At 39.1% G+C, this 14,456-nt stretch overlaps 2 protein-coding genes across 2 annotated transcripts in view; one reads left to right on the forward strand and one right to left on the reverse strand.

Moving 5' to 3' along the window:
- Window positions 1-332: 332 nt before the first annotated feature.
- C5H5orf58 (chromosome 5 C5orf58 homolog) lies at window positions 333-8,623 on the forward strand. The gene is given in 4 exon segments (XM_047729858.1): window positions 333-365; window positions 367-441; window positions 2,333-2,426; window positions 8,260-8,623. Coding segments are annotated over 4 exon segments (354 nt in total). The 3' UTR covers window positions 8,412-8,623.
- A 1,770-nt stretch (window positions 8,624-10,393) lies between these two features.
- The window catches only part of LCP2 (lymphocyte cytosolic protein 2), a 44,538-nt gene continuing 40,475 nt past the window's right edge, over window positions 10,394-14,456 (reverse strand). Inside the window, exons 19-21 of the mRNA XM_047729857.1 lie at window positions 14,356-14,433; window positions 12,268-12,423; window positions 10,394-10,673 (exon numbers count right to left, since the gene is read on the reverse strand). Of these exons, the coding sequence (XP_047585813.1) occupies window positions 10,551-10,673; window positions 12,268-12,423; window positions 14,356-14,433 (357 nt within the window). The 3' untranslated portion in view covers window positions 10,394-10,550. The remainder of the gene's footprint in view (window positions 10,674-12,267; window positions 12,424-14,355; window positions 14,434-14,456) is intronic.

The following is a 14,456-nucleotide window of genomic DNA, read 5'->3' on the forward strand; positions in this document are numbered from 1 at the left end:
AACTCTAAATGATTAAACTGTTTACCAGCACCTCTCTAGCTAAACAAATGCCGGAGTACGATTCACACCTGAGCAGTTTCAGTCTAGACGGAGTCTGGCCTTAATAACACTCCTTACATTGTGAAAATTAAATGCAGATAAGGGTTGGGAAGCGCCTAGCGCAGTGCCTGCCACACAGAAAGCAAAAATGTCAGCGCCTTCTTCACTCTCCCTCTCAGGCTGCAGGTCCCTACGAATCCCTTCCAGCTTAGCGCCGGGCACCTTCTCCGCAGGAGCTTTGCCTCGGACTACAACTCCCAGGATGCAGGAGGAAGAGAAGCTGGCCAATCAGGATGCACAGTCCTGCTTTTCACAGTCGGCTCCGCCCCCACTTTCGTCAGAGCTGTGGTGACCGTTGGGCCACGTGGGTCTTTACAGTGTTGGTTTGTGGACCAGCCAAAGGTACTGGTTTTTAAATAATCCTAATCTGGTTTGGGGGCAAGGCAAGACTGTGGAAATTTCCAGGTTGCCTCAGGCTCCCTTGTCAGCTTCCAAATGGGCGGGCCCCCAAGGGCCTGGGGCTCCTCACGGGCATCCATGGGTTCCAGAAGGGTCCGGTGGTGGTCCCAAGGCCAGGGTCATGCGGAATGTGTTTTGTATGGTCCTCATCCGGTTTGGGAGCCGAGGGCAGTGGAAACTTTGAAGCTATCTTCAGTCACCAAGGGGTGGTTGGGCCGGCCAGCGACACCCTGGGGCTCCTCACTGGTGTGGACTGGGCTGAGAAGGAAGGGGTGGCCTTTAGAACAGAAGCTGCGGGAATGATCCTCACTCCTTAGGATGTGGACCTGAGCTGTGCCTCCCGGCCTCCCGGCTGGAGGTCAGTGCCTCGGTTGCATCACTGCCTTCAGTCTGCGGTATCTTGGCCTCTGGTTCCACTATTCCTTCCATCCCCAGAGCCTTCTCACCACTTCTCACCTCTGGGGAATGCCCTTTGACTGGCCTCTCCCTTATCTCTGAGCGATGGCCCAACCCAGATCTCCACGGAAGGCTTGACGCACCACTGACCTCTCTCCAGTTCAGTGGGGTCCAGCCTCAGCTCTGCCTTCCGACACCCTTCCACCCGCATTCCCCCACCCCCGCCCCCACCGCCATCCCCCATCCAAGGGCACACTCAAGGGCGCTGGATAACTAGACCTGCGGTGGGAGGGTCAACTTTCTTGGGTATTTCTCTATCCACGTAGTTTCTACTTCCCTCTTGGTTTTTTTTAATTTCTTTTTTTTTTTAAAACAACCATTCCTCATTTTTAAAGTTCTTTAATTACACTTTCTTCACCCTCTTTTTTAGCAGCTTTTCTCCCCCGACCCAAAACCCCAACACCCGCCTCAAACACAAATCTTTTGATTTGCTATATCCAACCAAGTAAGATAGCTACCATTCCTTTATTGGCTTCTAGGCTATTGTAGGTGGATGCAAAATATATTTTATTCACTGGAAAATGAAATTTTTATACCTTTTTAGTGACTCTAAAGTGAGTGAAGTAGGATAAATTCCTCCATTCAGGAGAAAGCAGAGTCAAGAAATTGACTTAATGGTTAGTTTATTTTCATTATTTTGGACAAGCAGCCTGACCCATAGCTAACTTTCACACTGCCAGAGCTGTGTGTGCTAATTGTGGTTTATTTTGTCAGATCATTTGGAGAGATTTGAATGGCTAAGATTAGTTTCTAGTGAACCACCTGTTTATGTATTTGTACCTGACAAAATTGGTTTAAAAAAATATGTAGTGTACATAGAACATGGTAACCTGTTGATTTATATATTTTAGTTAACCAGAATATTTAAAAAAGTGTATTGCCCTAATTCCTAAAGCTAAAATAAAAGTGGCCCTTTTGCCATCTTCTTAGTTTATGAATTATAATTGAATCTCACTTTGAGTTTTACTATGTACTTAGAGTTTTTCTGTGGACCCTGTTATTCAAGAATAAGTTAGAAGAATACACTGTCTTACATAAACAAAATTAGAGAAAGTTTTGTATGACTACTCAATTATAAGGTAGTCTATAAGTGCTGAGGCTTTCTGAAAAAGAGACCTCTGCATTTCCATTGTAAGGGCCCCATCTTGTTATCTGGTTTCATTAAAGAAGAATTCTAGTTGGAGGTGTATTCACTTGGAAAATGAAAAAGTTGATGTCTTACTGTGCTAGAATTCTAGCCATTATATTGACTATTATTTCACAATTATTTCAGTTCTGAAATAATAGATTTTCCTTTTAGAACTAGGGAAGACTGAAGTATTTTCAAAGTGCACATAAATGCTTCTGATTATACGTTTTGTTTCTCTTTTAAAATCAGATGTTTAAGAATAATGTTACTGACCATAAGCTAAATGTGGAAGCCATAATTAAAAACATTAACACAATTTCTTTGGAGTTGAAGAAGATGAAAGGTAAGTATGGAATCACTGAATTAAAATGTTTGCATGCCATAGTTATAAAACAAACAATAGAGCCAAATTGTGTTTCTGCTGGGATAAAACTGAATTTGCCAACTAATTAGAATTTCTCTATTTCTTAAGAATTGTTGATACTGTAATATGAACTTGAACTCTAAAGATGAATTATGTTTGAGAATTTTCCTGGGAGTTAGCAGACTTGAATTCCTATCCCTGACACTAACAAGCTTATGATGTTGTCTAACTAAGCTCTTTAAATATACTTTCCTCCTTCCCTTCAATAAATGCAGATGATGTCACATTCTGCAAAATTCAGTGTCTCTATCCGTTAATCATTACCAAGCCCCTAAGGTTCCTTCCAAATTAAAATTATAAGTTTGTCTGATTCTATGAGTTAAGGTTTCATCATTTTAAACAGATTCATAGAGTAGAATTAGACCTTATAGTTCATGATGTTTAGATATTCACCTCACAGACATTCTATTATTTTATCCCAGACATGTAAAATTCCATGACTGAGTATTTCTAGGGACAGTTTATCCCTGACCAAATATTTCCTCTGTTGGAGAACTCACTATCTCACCAGGCAGCCTCTTCCTTTTTAGATGGTTCCTCCTTATGGACTAGCTGAAATCTATTCCCGTCTTCTTTCACACTGGCCCTATTTCTAATCTGAAACTACACCGAGTATGTAGTTATTCTTCTTATGACAGCTTTTGGATATTTGAGGATAGCTTCTCTGTCAGTTATAAGGAATTCAGCTATAAAAGTAACAAAATATCGACTTAATGTGGCTTACACAAGAAGGAAATAAGAGATCAAAAGTAGGGCAGACCCAGAATTAATTCAGAGTTTTAAAGGCTTCTGACCATACAGGTTCTTTACATTTTTCTGCTCTGTTCTGTTCACTGTTTATCCCTCGTAGTCATTACCTGCAGGTGTGGCCATCTACAGACACTGTATCTGCCTGTGTCTCTATAAAAGCCTTTCCCCAGGTCCCTCCAGCACATTTTCCCTTCCCTTTCATGACCAGATTGCATCAAATGCATATGCCTACACCATCTGCTGTCAAGGGGAATGGAACTGCCAAGGCCAGTCTGGGCCAGTCAGGACTTACTGCTGGAGCTGGGGAACGGATCACCTCTGACGGAATCAAGTTTTGCCCCAAGAAGAAGAGGGGAGTGCTTGTTAGTTAGGCAACAAATAGTGAGTGCCATATTTCCCAGATTTTGATTGGCTAACCCTGCTGTCTCCAGAGGTTTTAGTAAGTGGTGTGCAGTAAGAACAGAGTCCACCTTATTGTGGTCAAATAAATTTGGGAAGTGTTTTATGCTGTATATTTCTCTCAGAAATTCACAATACATGTTGACAAAGGCTCCGAGGAATCTGTTGTAAAGAAATCTGGTTATCCCTGCTTAATTCATCATCTCTCAAAACCAAACTCAACAATACAGCAAGGATTTTCTTTCTAAAATGTGAATCTCCTAAAAACTCTCATTAGTTCACTATTGCCCCAGAATAAAGTCCAACACGCCTCCTAGAATGGCCTATAAGACCTCTTGAGATCAGATCCCAGGCTGTCTCTGCGGTATCTTATCATTCTTTTCTCCCTGCACATTCTGTGCTTCAGCCATACTGAACCACTTGCAAATCTACGTATTTGCTCTTTATCCACATCTGTACCTTAACAAATGCATCTTCTGAAATGCCCACCGCTGCACCCCCACCCGGCCAGGTTAACTGCTACTTATTAGTCAATTACTTACACTGGCAAGATTTTTTTGAACAAGCATGTTATCTCTTCTACCTTTTCCTATCATCTATCACACTGTGTTGTAATTACATGTTGACTTTCTTTTCCTCTCCCTGCTCAACTGTAAGCTCCTACAGGGTCTTCCTAGCACTTAACTTAGTACCTTGATATAATAACTTCTTGTAAGTGTTTACTAAATGAATAATTGGTGTCTCATTGCTTGTCTTCGTTTAAAACAGAAAAGCTTTAGGTTTCTCTGAAACTTAATATGTAACTGTTCTAATTTGGGGATTATTCTTTCATGAAGTAAAATAGAACCAGTGAATGTGATGAATGTGTTCTTCAGAAGCTGTGGGGGAAGTCAGGCAGTTAAGCTATAGGGGCTCATAGAGCTATAATCAGAGGGCAGACTTCTGGTAAACTTAGAAGCTTAAACGAACAACACTCCTTTTAGCCACACTTCCTTCTCTCAATAAGAATGTCAATAGCTGACACATAGCATTTACCATAACCCAGATGTTCTTCCAAGAGCGCTATACAAATGCACCCAGTTGTCCTCACAACCTTATGAGGTAGAAAATATTACCATTGGCATTTATAGATAGAGAAACAGACATAGACAGGTTAGCTAACTCTTCCAAGGTCATAGAACTAGTCACTGGTAAACCTGAGGTTTAAATTTAAAGTGATTTTAAAGAGACAAAAATGCACAAGATAAAGAGCTCTCAAAAACAGTTCATAGTGAAACAGAAAGCAAATGAAAGCAAACAGGAAAGTCTGAACCTTAACGTACAAAAATCTGAACTATGAGCTGGCTGGGTAGAGGCAATGAGGACTCAATATATGGTGGCGCCATAATCCTCTGGAAGCGGGGGTAAAGGTGGGGCTAAGAACAGGAAGGCTAGTTAAATGTTTAAGAAGTTGTTGAATAAATAAATAAATATAAATATTAAAAAGGGGCACCTGGGTCACTCACTCAGTTAAGCATCTGATTCTTGATTTCAGCTCAGGTCATGATTTCGATTGTGAGAGGGAGCCCTGCATCGGGCTCCATGCAGGCATGCAGCCTGCTTGAGACTCTCTCTCTCTCTCTCCCCTTCTCCCTCTCTGCCACCCCAACCTCTCCTCTCTAAAAGAAGAACAAGAACAAGAAGAAGTTGTAGACCCCTAAGTTCTCTTCCCCTCTCTGAACGAAGCAACCCTTCCTTTTCTATGACAGAAAAGTTGAATTTTATTCCCTGAGAGGATCTCTGGCCTGGAGCCATTAGCCATAAGTTGAGGCAAAGAGTACTGTGCTGAAAACAAAGATATTAAGACAAAGTTTACATACTGGATTACAAGACTCGCAGTTTTCTTTTCCCACTTGGCTACGAAACATTGCTAACCAGATTTACACCCTCAAGCAGATTTTTCTTTCAGGAATCTGACTAGCCTAAGGGAAAAATTCTAAAGACACCGAGAGCAGAGGTTGCCCCCAATAGAATACCCAGCCAGCTTGCCCCCCAATACAGGCTACCATAGGCACAGAGTTTCCAGTTGTCTTTAGTGCTGTGGTCTTAAATACGAGCAGATATAGCTCTGGTGCAGTAGATATTTGATGAAAGCATCTACTTTGAAAAGCAGAGACAAAGTCAATACATGGATTCCCTCAATGAAAAAGAAACAGAAATCATGAAGTGAGATGAAAACTCCCAAGAAACTATCAATAGCTGAAGAGACCCAAGAGAAAATACTATGTCCATGGAACAGGAACATGAGCCTATAAAAAAAGTTTAGAGGGATGCCTGGCTGACTCAGTCCATTAAGCATCTGCCTTTGGCTCAGGTCATGACCCTGGAGTTCCAGAATCGAGTCCCACATCGGGCTCCCAGCTCAGGGAGTCTGCTTCTTCCTCTGACCCTCCTCCATCTCATGCTCTCTCCCACACTCTCTCTCTCTCAAATAAATAAATAAAATCTTTTTAAAAAAACTTTAGAGAAGGGATTCTTGGAAATTAAGTGGGAAAATAGAAATAGCCTCTGTAGAAGGGTTTAAAGATAAAAAGAAGACAATCCCATAGAGGGCAAAAAAAATAGAGGTGAAAAGTTTTAGGGAGAAAAAATTACAAGATCAGTGAAGGAAGTTCAACATTCAATAACTAGGAGTGTTATAAAGAAAGAACACAGACAATACACTGGGAAGGAATTCATTAAAGAACTAATCTGAGAAAAATTTAATGAGCTGAAGGAGAAGAGTTTCTATAATGTAAGAGCCCAACACAGTGGTTTAAAGTAGACCCCCAAGGTACAATACTGTGAAATCTTGTTCTGGAAGAACAAAAAGTCCTTAAAGTTTCTAAAGAGAAATAACAATTAAGAACTAGAATCATGAGGGCGCCTGGATGGCTCAGTGGGTTAAACCTCTACTTTTGGCTCAGGTCATGATCTCAGGGTCCTGGGATCCAGCCCCACATCCAGCTCTCTGCTCAGCAGGAAGCCTGCTTCCCTCCTCTCTCTGCCTACTTGTGATATCTCTCTCTGTCAAATAAATAAATAAAATCTTAAAAAAAAAAAGAACTAGAATCATGAAAATTCTCACAGCTACACTAGAAGCTAGAAGAAAGTGCAGCAAGTCCTCAGAACTCTGAAGAAACGTGATTTCTAACCTATATTTGTACAGTCAATCTATTCAGCATTAGTATAGAGAGAGAAATATTCAGATACAAAACTTTTCCTCCTTCAGAAAGTTACTGATTCCTGAGGTCATATTCCACCAAACAAGGTAGCAGACCAGAAGAGAATGAAATGAGGTTTTAGAAAAAGGATACTCCACACAAGGGATGGGGGGAAGGGAGTCCATAGGATAATGGGGAAAGGAGTTCTCAGATGCGTGCTGCACTGCAGTCCTAGAGAACCACCAGTCCAGACTAGAGTAGATCAGAAGGCTCTAGGAGAGGAGAGACTTTCAACAAGGCAGAGAGCTAAGGCATCTGACTATATACCAAAAGGAGATCTGCCCAACTAGGGAAGATTTGGGATATATTTATGATAATTAAACAGTGAAAATAAGAAGATTATTAACTGATTGGGTGGCACCGGAAGGAAAGGAAAGGCTCAGCTGTGGAGAATATTTATATAATCAAAAAATGTTAACCTTTAAATACTGAGCTAACAAAAATTGTATTCTTAAGTACACTGGGGCTCTGGGGGGTGAGTGAAAAGAGCTCTATCATAGTCTTCTATAGTCAAAAACAGATAGATAATTCCTGTGGTTAAAAAAATAAATATTTGTGTCATTTAGAGATATGGAGGTAAATACCAACCTGCCCCCCAAACAAAACCAAAAGACACCAAACACAGACACATATAAAACAACAAAAGCAACAAAAACAATCTAAGCAGGGGAAAAAAAAATAAGAGTGGTTGCCTCTTGGAGATAGGAACTGCTAAATTTTGTAACATGCTATTCGATTCTCTACACATAACATATGACACAAAAATAATAAGTTTACAAAAAGCATAAATCACATTTCTATAAATCAAGTTGCAGTTTAGTAAGATAGTGCACAAGTAGAGACTTCTAGTTAATTTTTATGTCATGCTTATTTTATAGTACAAAAATTTGACTTTAAGTTAAAATGGGCACACTTAATTGTGGTCTCAATCACTTCAGAGAATACTAAGAATTAGAAAGAGATACAGAAAGTAATAATAGGGATACCTGGCTGGCTCATTTGGTGGAACGTACAGCTCTTGAATTCAGGGTTGTGGGTTCGAGCCCACATTGGATGTAGAGATTACATAAAAATAAAGCTTTTCCCCCAAAGATTGTATTTATTTTAGAGAGAGTTAGAATGCGGGTGTGTGGAGGGGAAGAGGAAGTGAGAATCTCAAGCAGACTCTGAGCTGAACACAGAGCCTGACACAGGGCTCCATCTCAGAGATCTTGACCTGAGCTGAAATCAGGAAGACACTCAATGAAGAGCCACCCAGGGAACCCCCCCAAAATAAAATCTTTCAAAAAAAAAAAAGAATAATGATTGTCTATGACATATGTGCTCCAAGATGGTATCTTCTATTATTTTGTTTTACACAGAGCTCTCCCAGTTGCTGCTTTGTGACCTTACTCTACATTTTAGTCATCCTGTGAAGACAGATGACTTACAGGAACCAGAAGAGAAAATCCCCCTCTTTGAAGGGTCTAAACTATCAGATGTATCCTTTGCTTCTAAGAGCTTTCCTATCTGATTTCTTTTGGTTTGTTGTGAATTTGTAACTGTATTTATTGTGGAATTACCATGTGTCTGGGAGAACTGAGTTTACTAAGATATTTAATATTATAAAAAACAAAATAAAAATATGAGTTGTAAATAATCATTTAATATTCTTAAAAGCTGTCTTACTGTTTTAATGTTTCAAAGAATGGCTAATTCATTTCACTAGTGGCAAGAATAGGATATAGGAAATTGGCCATCGGGCGTTGCTTATCCTTTACTTTGCTTGAATTTTGGCTCAGATTGAAAGAGAGTTAACCAAATTGGAAGTGCTTGGTATAAATTTGTATTAATCCAATCTCTCCTGGTAACAAATGCCAGAAACAACTCAAGCTAGCTTAAGGGTTTATTGGTTCATGTGACTTGGAAGTAGTTAAAATAGATGTCAGGGACCCTACTAATTTATAATGTCTCTAACCTGGTTCTATTTCTGTGTCGTCTTTATCCTCTTCTGTTATAGACTGGTGTCCTACATATGGCAGGTAGAAGAGGGTAGAGACGTGGCAGCTGACAGGATTTACTACCAAATAGTTGCTTTAAAATCTATGACCTCCTTCATTTTAGAGATTTTCAACATAAAGAACAGTATACCCAAAAGCAAGACACAAGGTCAGCTCACTGTGTCTGCTACCCTCACCACCCAGCTCAGTGTTTAACACAGAATAGGCACTGAATAAATGCTTGTTGAAGTCCTTTTGAATAAACATGTAAAGGATTGCAAATTTTTCAGCTTTAGAACTCCCTAGCTCTGGACCCTAAATTGAGAACTTCTGGTTTGTAAGGATGAAGCTTGATGAAACGTTATCATCATCACTGGTTAAACGTGTGCACATACTTGTTATCTTAGCAAATTATCAGTATCTAAGCTCCCCTCTGATGTTCTATTAATTAACTTACGAAAATAAGATGCAAGATATTTTTTGCCACTCAGAAAACTTGCAGATTAAGTAGAGAAGCCAAAAATTTTTGTTGTTAATAAAAGTCATAGATTAATAACAAAGGCCCCAAAGGGGAGAACTTAAGAACAACCGTTGCCTGGTTTTTGTTGTGCTGAACACCTACTACCATCTGTTAAGTGAGATATGTAAGCTGAAGGGAAGAGCTGTGTTGCTTCAAAGGATCTATAAAGCCTTTTTAGGAATGGTGATGAGAAGGGCTTTATGGTAGAGTTGTCAGGGGATAAAAGAGAGAAGAAAGGCATCTAATAGGAAAGTCTGATCACATTTTTCTGTGTATACGCATGGCTCTTTCATCGTTGCTGGAAGACTCTGGTAAAATCCACATCACTTGAAAATGCTTTTGGAGTTGTGGGAGTTGCAGAGGAGGTGGGATGTGGGAGTCGGGATCTGATGAACTTATATCCAGCTATATTTGATTCCAAAGCCTCATCTCTAAATTTAAAATGATTACTTTCAGTATTTGTAGCTTAAATTTGCTTTAAAAATACAATATTATGGACTAAACAAAGTCAATAGTTTTAGGAACACAAAAGTAAAGCAAAAGACAAATTAATTTTAATCCTAGGAAGTTATCCCCTCATGTGTTTATCTTTTCATTAAAAAAAAAGTACACAAAAATCCCCCCAGCGAAAAATACCAAATAAGAAAGGACGAAATCGTTTGAAGTCTCTTAAATTATTGCTGCCGAGAAAGTGAATTTTAGAAATTGTCAAATTATGTATAAAACTAAGGATTGCCTCTGACTAACAAAGGTTTGGCTATTTAAAAAAAAGTTTTATGTGATACCAAGAACTATTACTGTTTCAGTTTTTTTAAACTGGCCTCAAGTTATTTCTGTAGCTATGTAAACTTCTGTACTTTGAAATGGGTATTTCAAAATACACATTTTTAAATGAATGATTATAGTGCACTACTAGACTTCAAGTGTGAACAGTATTATTCATGCACTTTACAAACATTGAAGAAGAATAAATAAATTATGAGATATTTGACAGTCTTCATTTCAAACACTTTTTTATGTGAAAGGTCAAAACCTTGTGCTCATGTTGAGGGGTTTGATTCAGTCCCAAGTGTTTCTCCATTCACCACCATTGACTGATCTTCCCATGCTGGCAACAGAGGCAGGAGGAAGGTTCGTCTGTTTGGCTAACTTGCTAGGGATAACCGGCAGAATGCGTTAACGTGCACTGGTATCTGGAGCCTCGGTTTTTCCCATCAATGAGCAGAAGTGGCATTTTCCTGAAGTAGTCAATAATATCTGACACAGACAAGAAGTCCTGAAAATTTCAAAATAAGGAGATACATCAACATTGGAATGAGTAGCATGAATTTCACCCTCAGTTGTTTGTTTTTTTTTTTTAATCTGCATAATTTCCTACCTCTTCAAGTCATGAGGATGGTGAGAAAAAATGTGTAATACTTGGGAAATGTTTTAATGATTTCTACTATAGTACTTTGAAAAAAAATAATTCCTCAACACCAACAAATTAGGGATAAATGTCTATATTTATATTTATGTTATATATATATATATATTTATATATTTTTTTAATTTTATGGGGGTCATAAATAAGAGGTCTAATTATGATACCTTTGCCTTAGGGTTGCTCTGTTTGTGTCTTTGATTTTGGTTTCTGTATCCCTACTTCACTCTTAGTCACTAATAGTGTGAGGAGGTATAAGGAATCAGGAGGTCAGACAGTGTCCCCGAGTCTGGAGCTGACATCCATAGCATTGCAGAAGGAATGATTCCTTCATGATCTCCCTGCTGTGTCCTCACTGCCACCTCACGCTCGCAAAGGCTCTGCAGCCAAATCTTTGTACCCATTGCCTTCATCACCTTATCCCTGACAGCCAGACTGAAAAAAAAAAAAAATCCATCCTTCTAGACAGGGGTCAGAATCACACAGGCACCCCAGACAACATTACACACTTCATCTGAGACTACCCTGCTGGATGCCTCCTTCCAGGACAGCAGCAAGGTGTGGTTTGTGCTTGGGTTTTCCCACACCAGATGAACAGAAATTCTGGAGGGCAGACTTCTCTGCCCCTGTAGCACCTACGCAGCTCTAGCCACACTGAACCAGTGATCGAAACATTTGATCAGAAGCATGTGCTTTTTCCTACTCGTTTACATGATCATAAATTAAAAATACTTGGAGTAAAGTAGAAGCTAAGGCTTAATTGTTTTTCATTCTGGAAATGTTTGATTCAGCGGATCCTCCTCCTGGAACTTTGAACTTATAGAACATGTTTGGGGCTTAAGTTTAGCTGTTAGCTTCCTTTGCAAAAGCAGGTTTTTTTTTTAATTACCATCCAAAAAATAATTAACGTAAACACTGGCGAAACAGAGGAAAATTTCTCTGTCAGTTTGACCACCTTCATTGGCCAAACCTCCATTTTAAGTGAGAAATGACCCAAGTATTTAAATAGTCACCACAACAAGAATTTTATTTTTTACCCCTTTCCAGATGTCAATTTTAAAAGATAGCCTTATAAGTACACTGCAATCTTGTGTTAAAATTATGTTAGAGAGGTGAATGATAGAAGGGACTTCCCTTTGACACCATCTAACTATATATTTAATTTAAATGTTAATTTTTTAATTTTAAAAGTTAAAAGTTATACATGTGATCTTAGACTATTTGGAATTAAAGATATAGAGAAAGCCATAGAGAAAGACTCTATGGCACAGATAGCTACTGTTATTTTATTTCCTGCCACAGGCTTCACTAATGTGATCTTACTCTAACATTGCCATATAGTATGGACTCCCAAAGAATGTCACAGTAGGGTTCCACATTGGCAAGTGTTCAGAAAGGCATAAATAAACAGAGGATTTGGGGAAGTTTTGCAACTGGAATTCCTTACCTCTTTCCCGCGCAGTCCAGTTCCCAACAAGTAAACTTGGCTTTCCTCTTGATAGCGGATCTGGATGTTGTAAACTTTATCTTTGTACAATACCATGAGGACATATGGATTGGTTATTGTTTTTTTAGAGCTGTCTCTAACCAGGAAAGTGCCATCCTAAAAGAATAAATTCCTGTTATTATGTGAGCAGTAAATGTCCATACTTCTTCTTTTTTTTTTTCTTAACTATTTATTTTAAAGAGAGAGCACGAGGGCATGAGTAGGGAGAGGGGCAGAGAGAGGCAGAAAGAACCCTCAAGCCGAGACTCTGCTGAGCGGGGAGCCCAACTTAGGGCTTGATCCCAGGACCCGGACCTGAGCCGAAATCAAGAATCAGACGTTTAACTGACTTAGCCACGCGGGTACCCGAGTAAAGCCTATACTTGTATTGCCTATAGGAGCCGTGGACAAGCCTCTAGAGATCTGGAAACTTAACCAGTTGACAAGTTAGTGAACATTTAGTTCCCTGAAGGGTTACAGTCCTAGGTGTCATGGATTTCTTGGTTGTTAAGCAGCAGCAAAGATTGTACCAGAAAAATTTCCAAATTTCAAAAAGAACCTCTTTGAAGTCTTTTGATGAAAAAGAAATCCCTTTTTTTGTAATAAAGAAAATACTAAGTGGTTGAGTGGATGAAGGGCCAGACAAAATAAGGACTCTTTTGTTTTAACTAAAGATATGTCTTCCTACTACTGGGTGCTAATTCACTAACCTTTTCTTTCCATAGCCAAAGTGAGAAAAGACACAAATGCCTCTGAAATTTACCCATTTTAAAACCTCACAATCACCACATCTTCATCATTAAACATCTGACCATAAACAAATGTGGACCATCCTGTGTTCTTACCACTTTTTTCTTCTATATATTAAAATAGTGTTGTGATTTGTCCTGTACTTTCAATGTCACTCCATAAATTATTGCTACATAATATTTATACTGTAAAGATCTAATATTAAAATAGGATTAATTAGTAAGGCAGCTTTAAACTACTGCCTCATTTGTATGTTCAATCATGATGGCTTTAAAGAGATCAATCTACAAAAGTGGCTTTCGTATGTTCTTTTTATTTTGATTGAGTAAATTCCATTCAGAAACCTCTTCTATTCAACAAATATACCTGTGGACCAGTGATTCACAGACTAGAATTTAGAATTTAGAGTTTTGAAAACTCCCAGAACCCACATAGAACACCCAACCAATGAAATCAGATATCTCTCTAGATGAAACCCAAGAATCAGAATTTTTAAAGCTCTCCAGGTGATTTAAATGTGCAGCTAAGATTGAGGATTATTCTTGTAGACTCAAAATGTGAGAGATGAAGAATCTTTGCTTTTCTTTCTCTCATGTATAGATTTAAGGTTAAGGTTCATCACCAGACCATAGGAGACCTGGTTAACCTAGAAATTTCCAGGGGAAAGGGCAAAAAGTTGCTGCTGCCTTTTTCCATATGGATCTCTTCACATCAGTGTGGATGGCAATTGTGTATTAAAGAATGAAGATGGAACCAGTAAGATGTTAGAAGTTTGGAAGAAAGGATCTCCTTTTGATAAGGTATGCTTCCTATGACAAGACCTTTATCATTAATAAAAATTTCCTCAGATTCTGGGGCACCTGGGTGGCTCAGTGGTTAAGCCTCTGCCTTCGGCTCAGGTCATGATCTCAGGGTCCTGGGATCGAGTCCCGCATCGGGCTTTCCCCTCTGCAGGGAGCCTGCTTCTTCCTCTCTCTCTCTCTCTGCTTGCCTCTCTGCCCGCTTGTGATCTCTCTCTGTCAAATAAATAAAATCTTAAAAAAAAAAAAAAAAAAAAAATTTCCTCAGATTCTGCCAGCCGAATGATTGCCTTAATTTAGATTTTTCCCAGATTCTAGGACTCATTGCTATGGATGCTGGTAGGTCTAAAGTTGTCACTAATGGGTCCCCTTGGTATAACAGCATGAATATCACCTAGCAGAATTCCTAGCCTGTAATTGGTCCTCAATAAAAGCCAGTTCCCCTTTTCTCCTTCCATTAATATTTATAACTACTTAAAAATAAACTTTAGCACAGTACCTGGTTTATCTTTCTAAGAGCAGCTTCTGCCTCTGGTCGGGTAATGTAAGAAACATACCACTCTTCATTTAATGAATTCTGAAAATGTAAATTTTTAAAAA

Source organism: Lutra lutra, chromosome 5, assembly GCF_902655055.1.
Source record: "Lutra lutra chromosome 5, mLutLut1.2, whole genome shotgun sequence".
Taxonomy (NCBI): domain Eukaryota; kingdom Metazoa; phylum Chordata; class Mammalia; order Carnivora; family Mustelidae; genus Lutra; species Lutra lutra.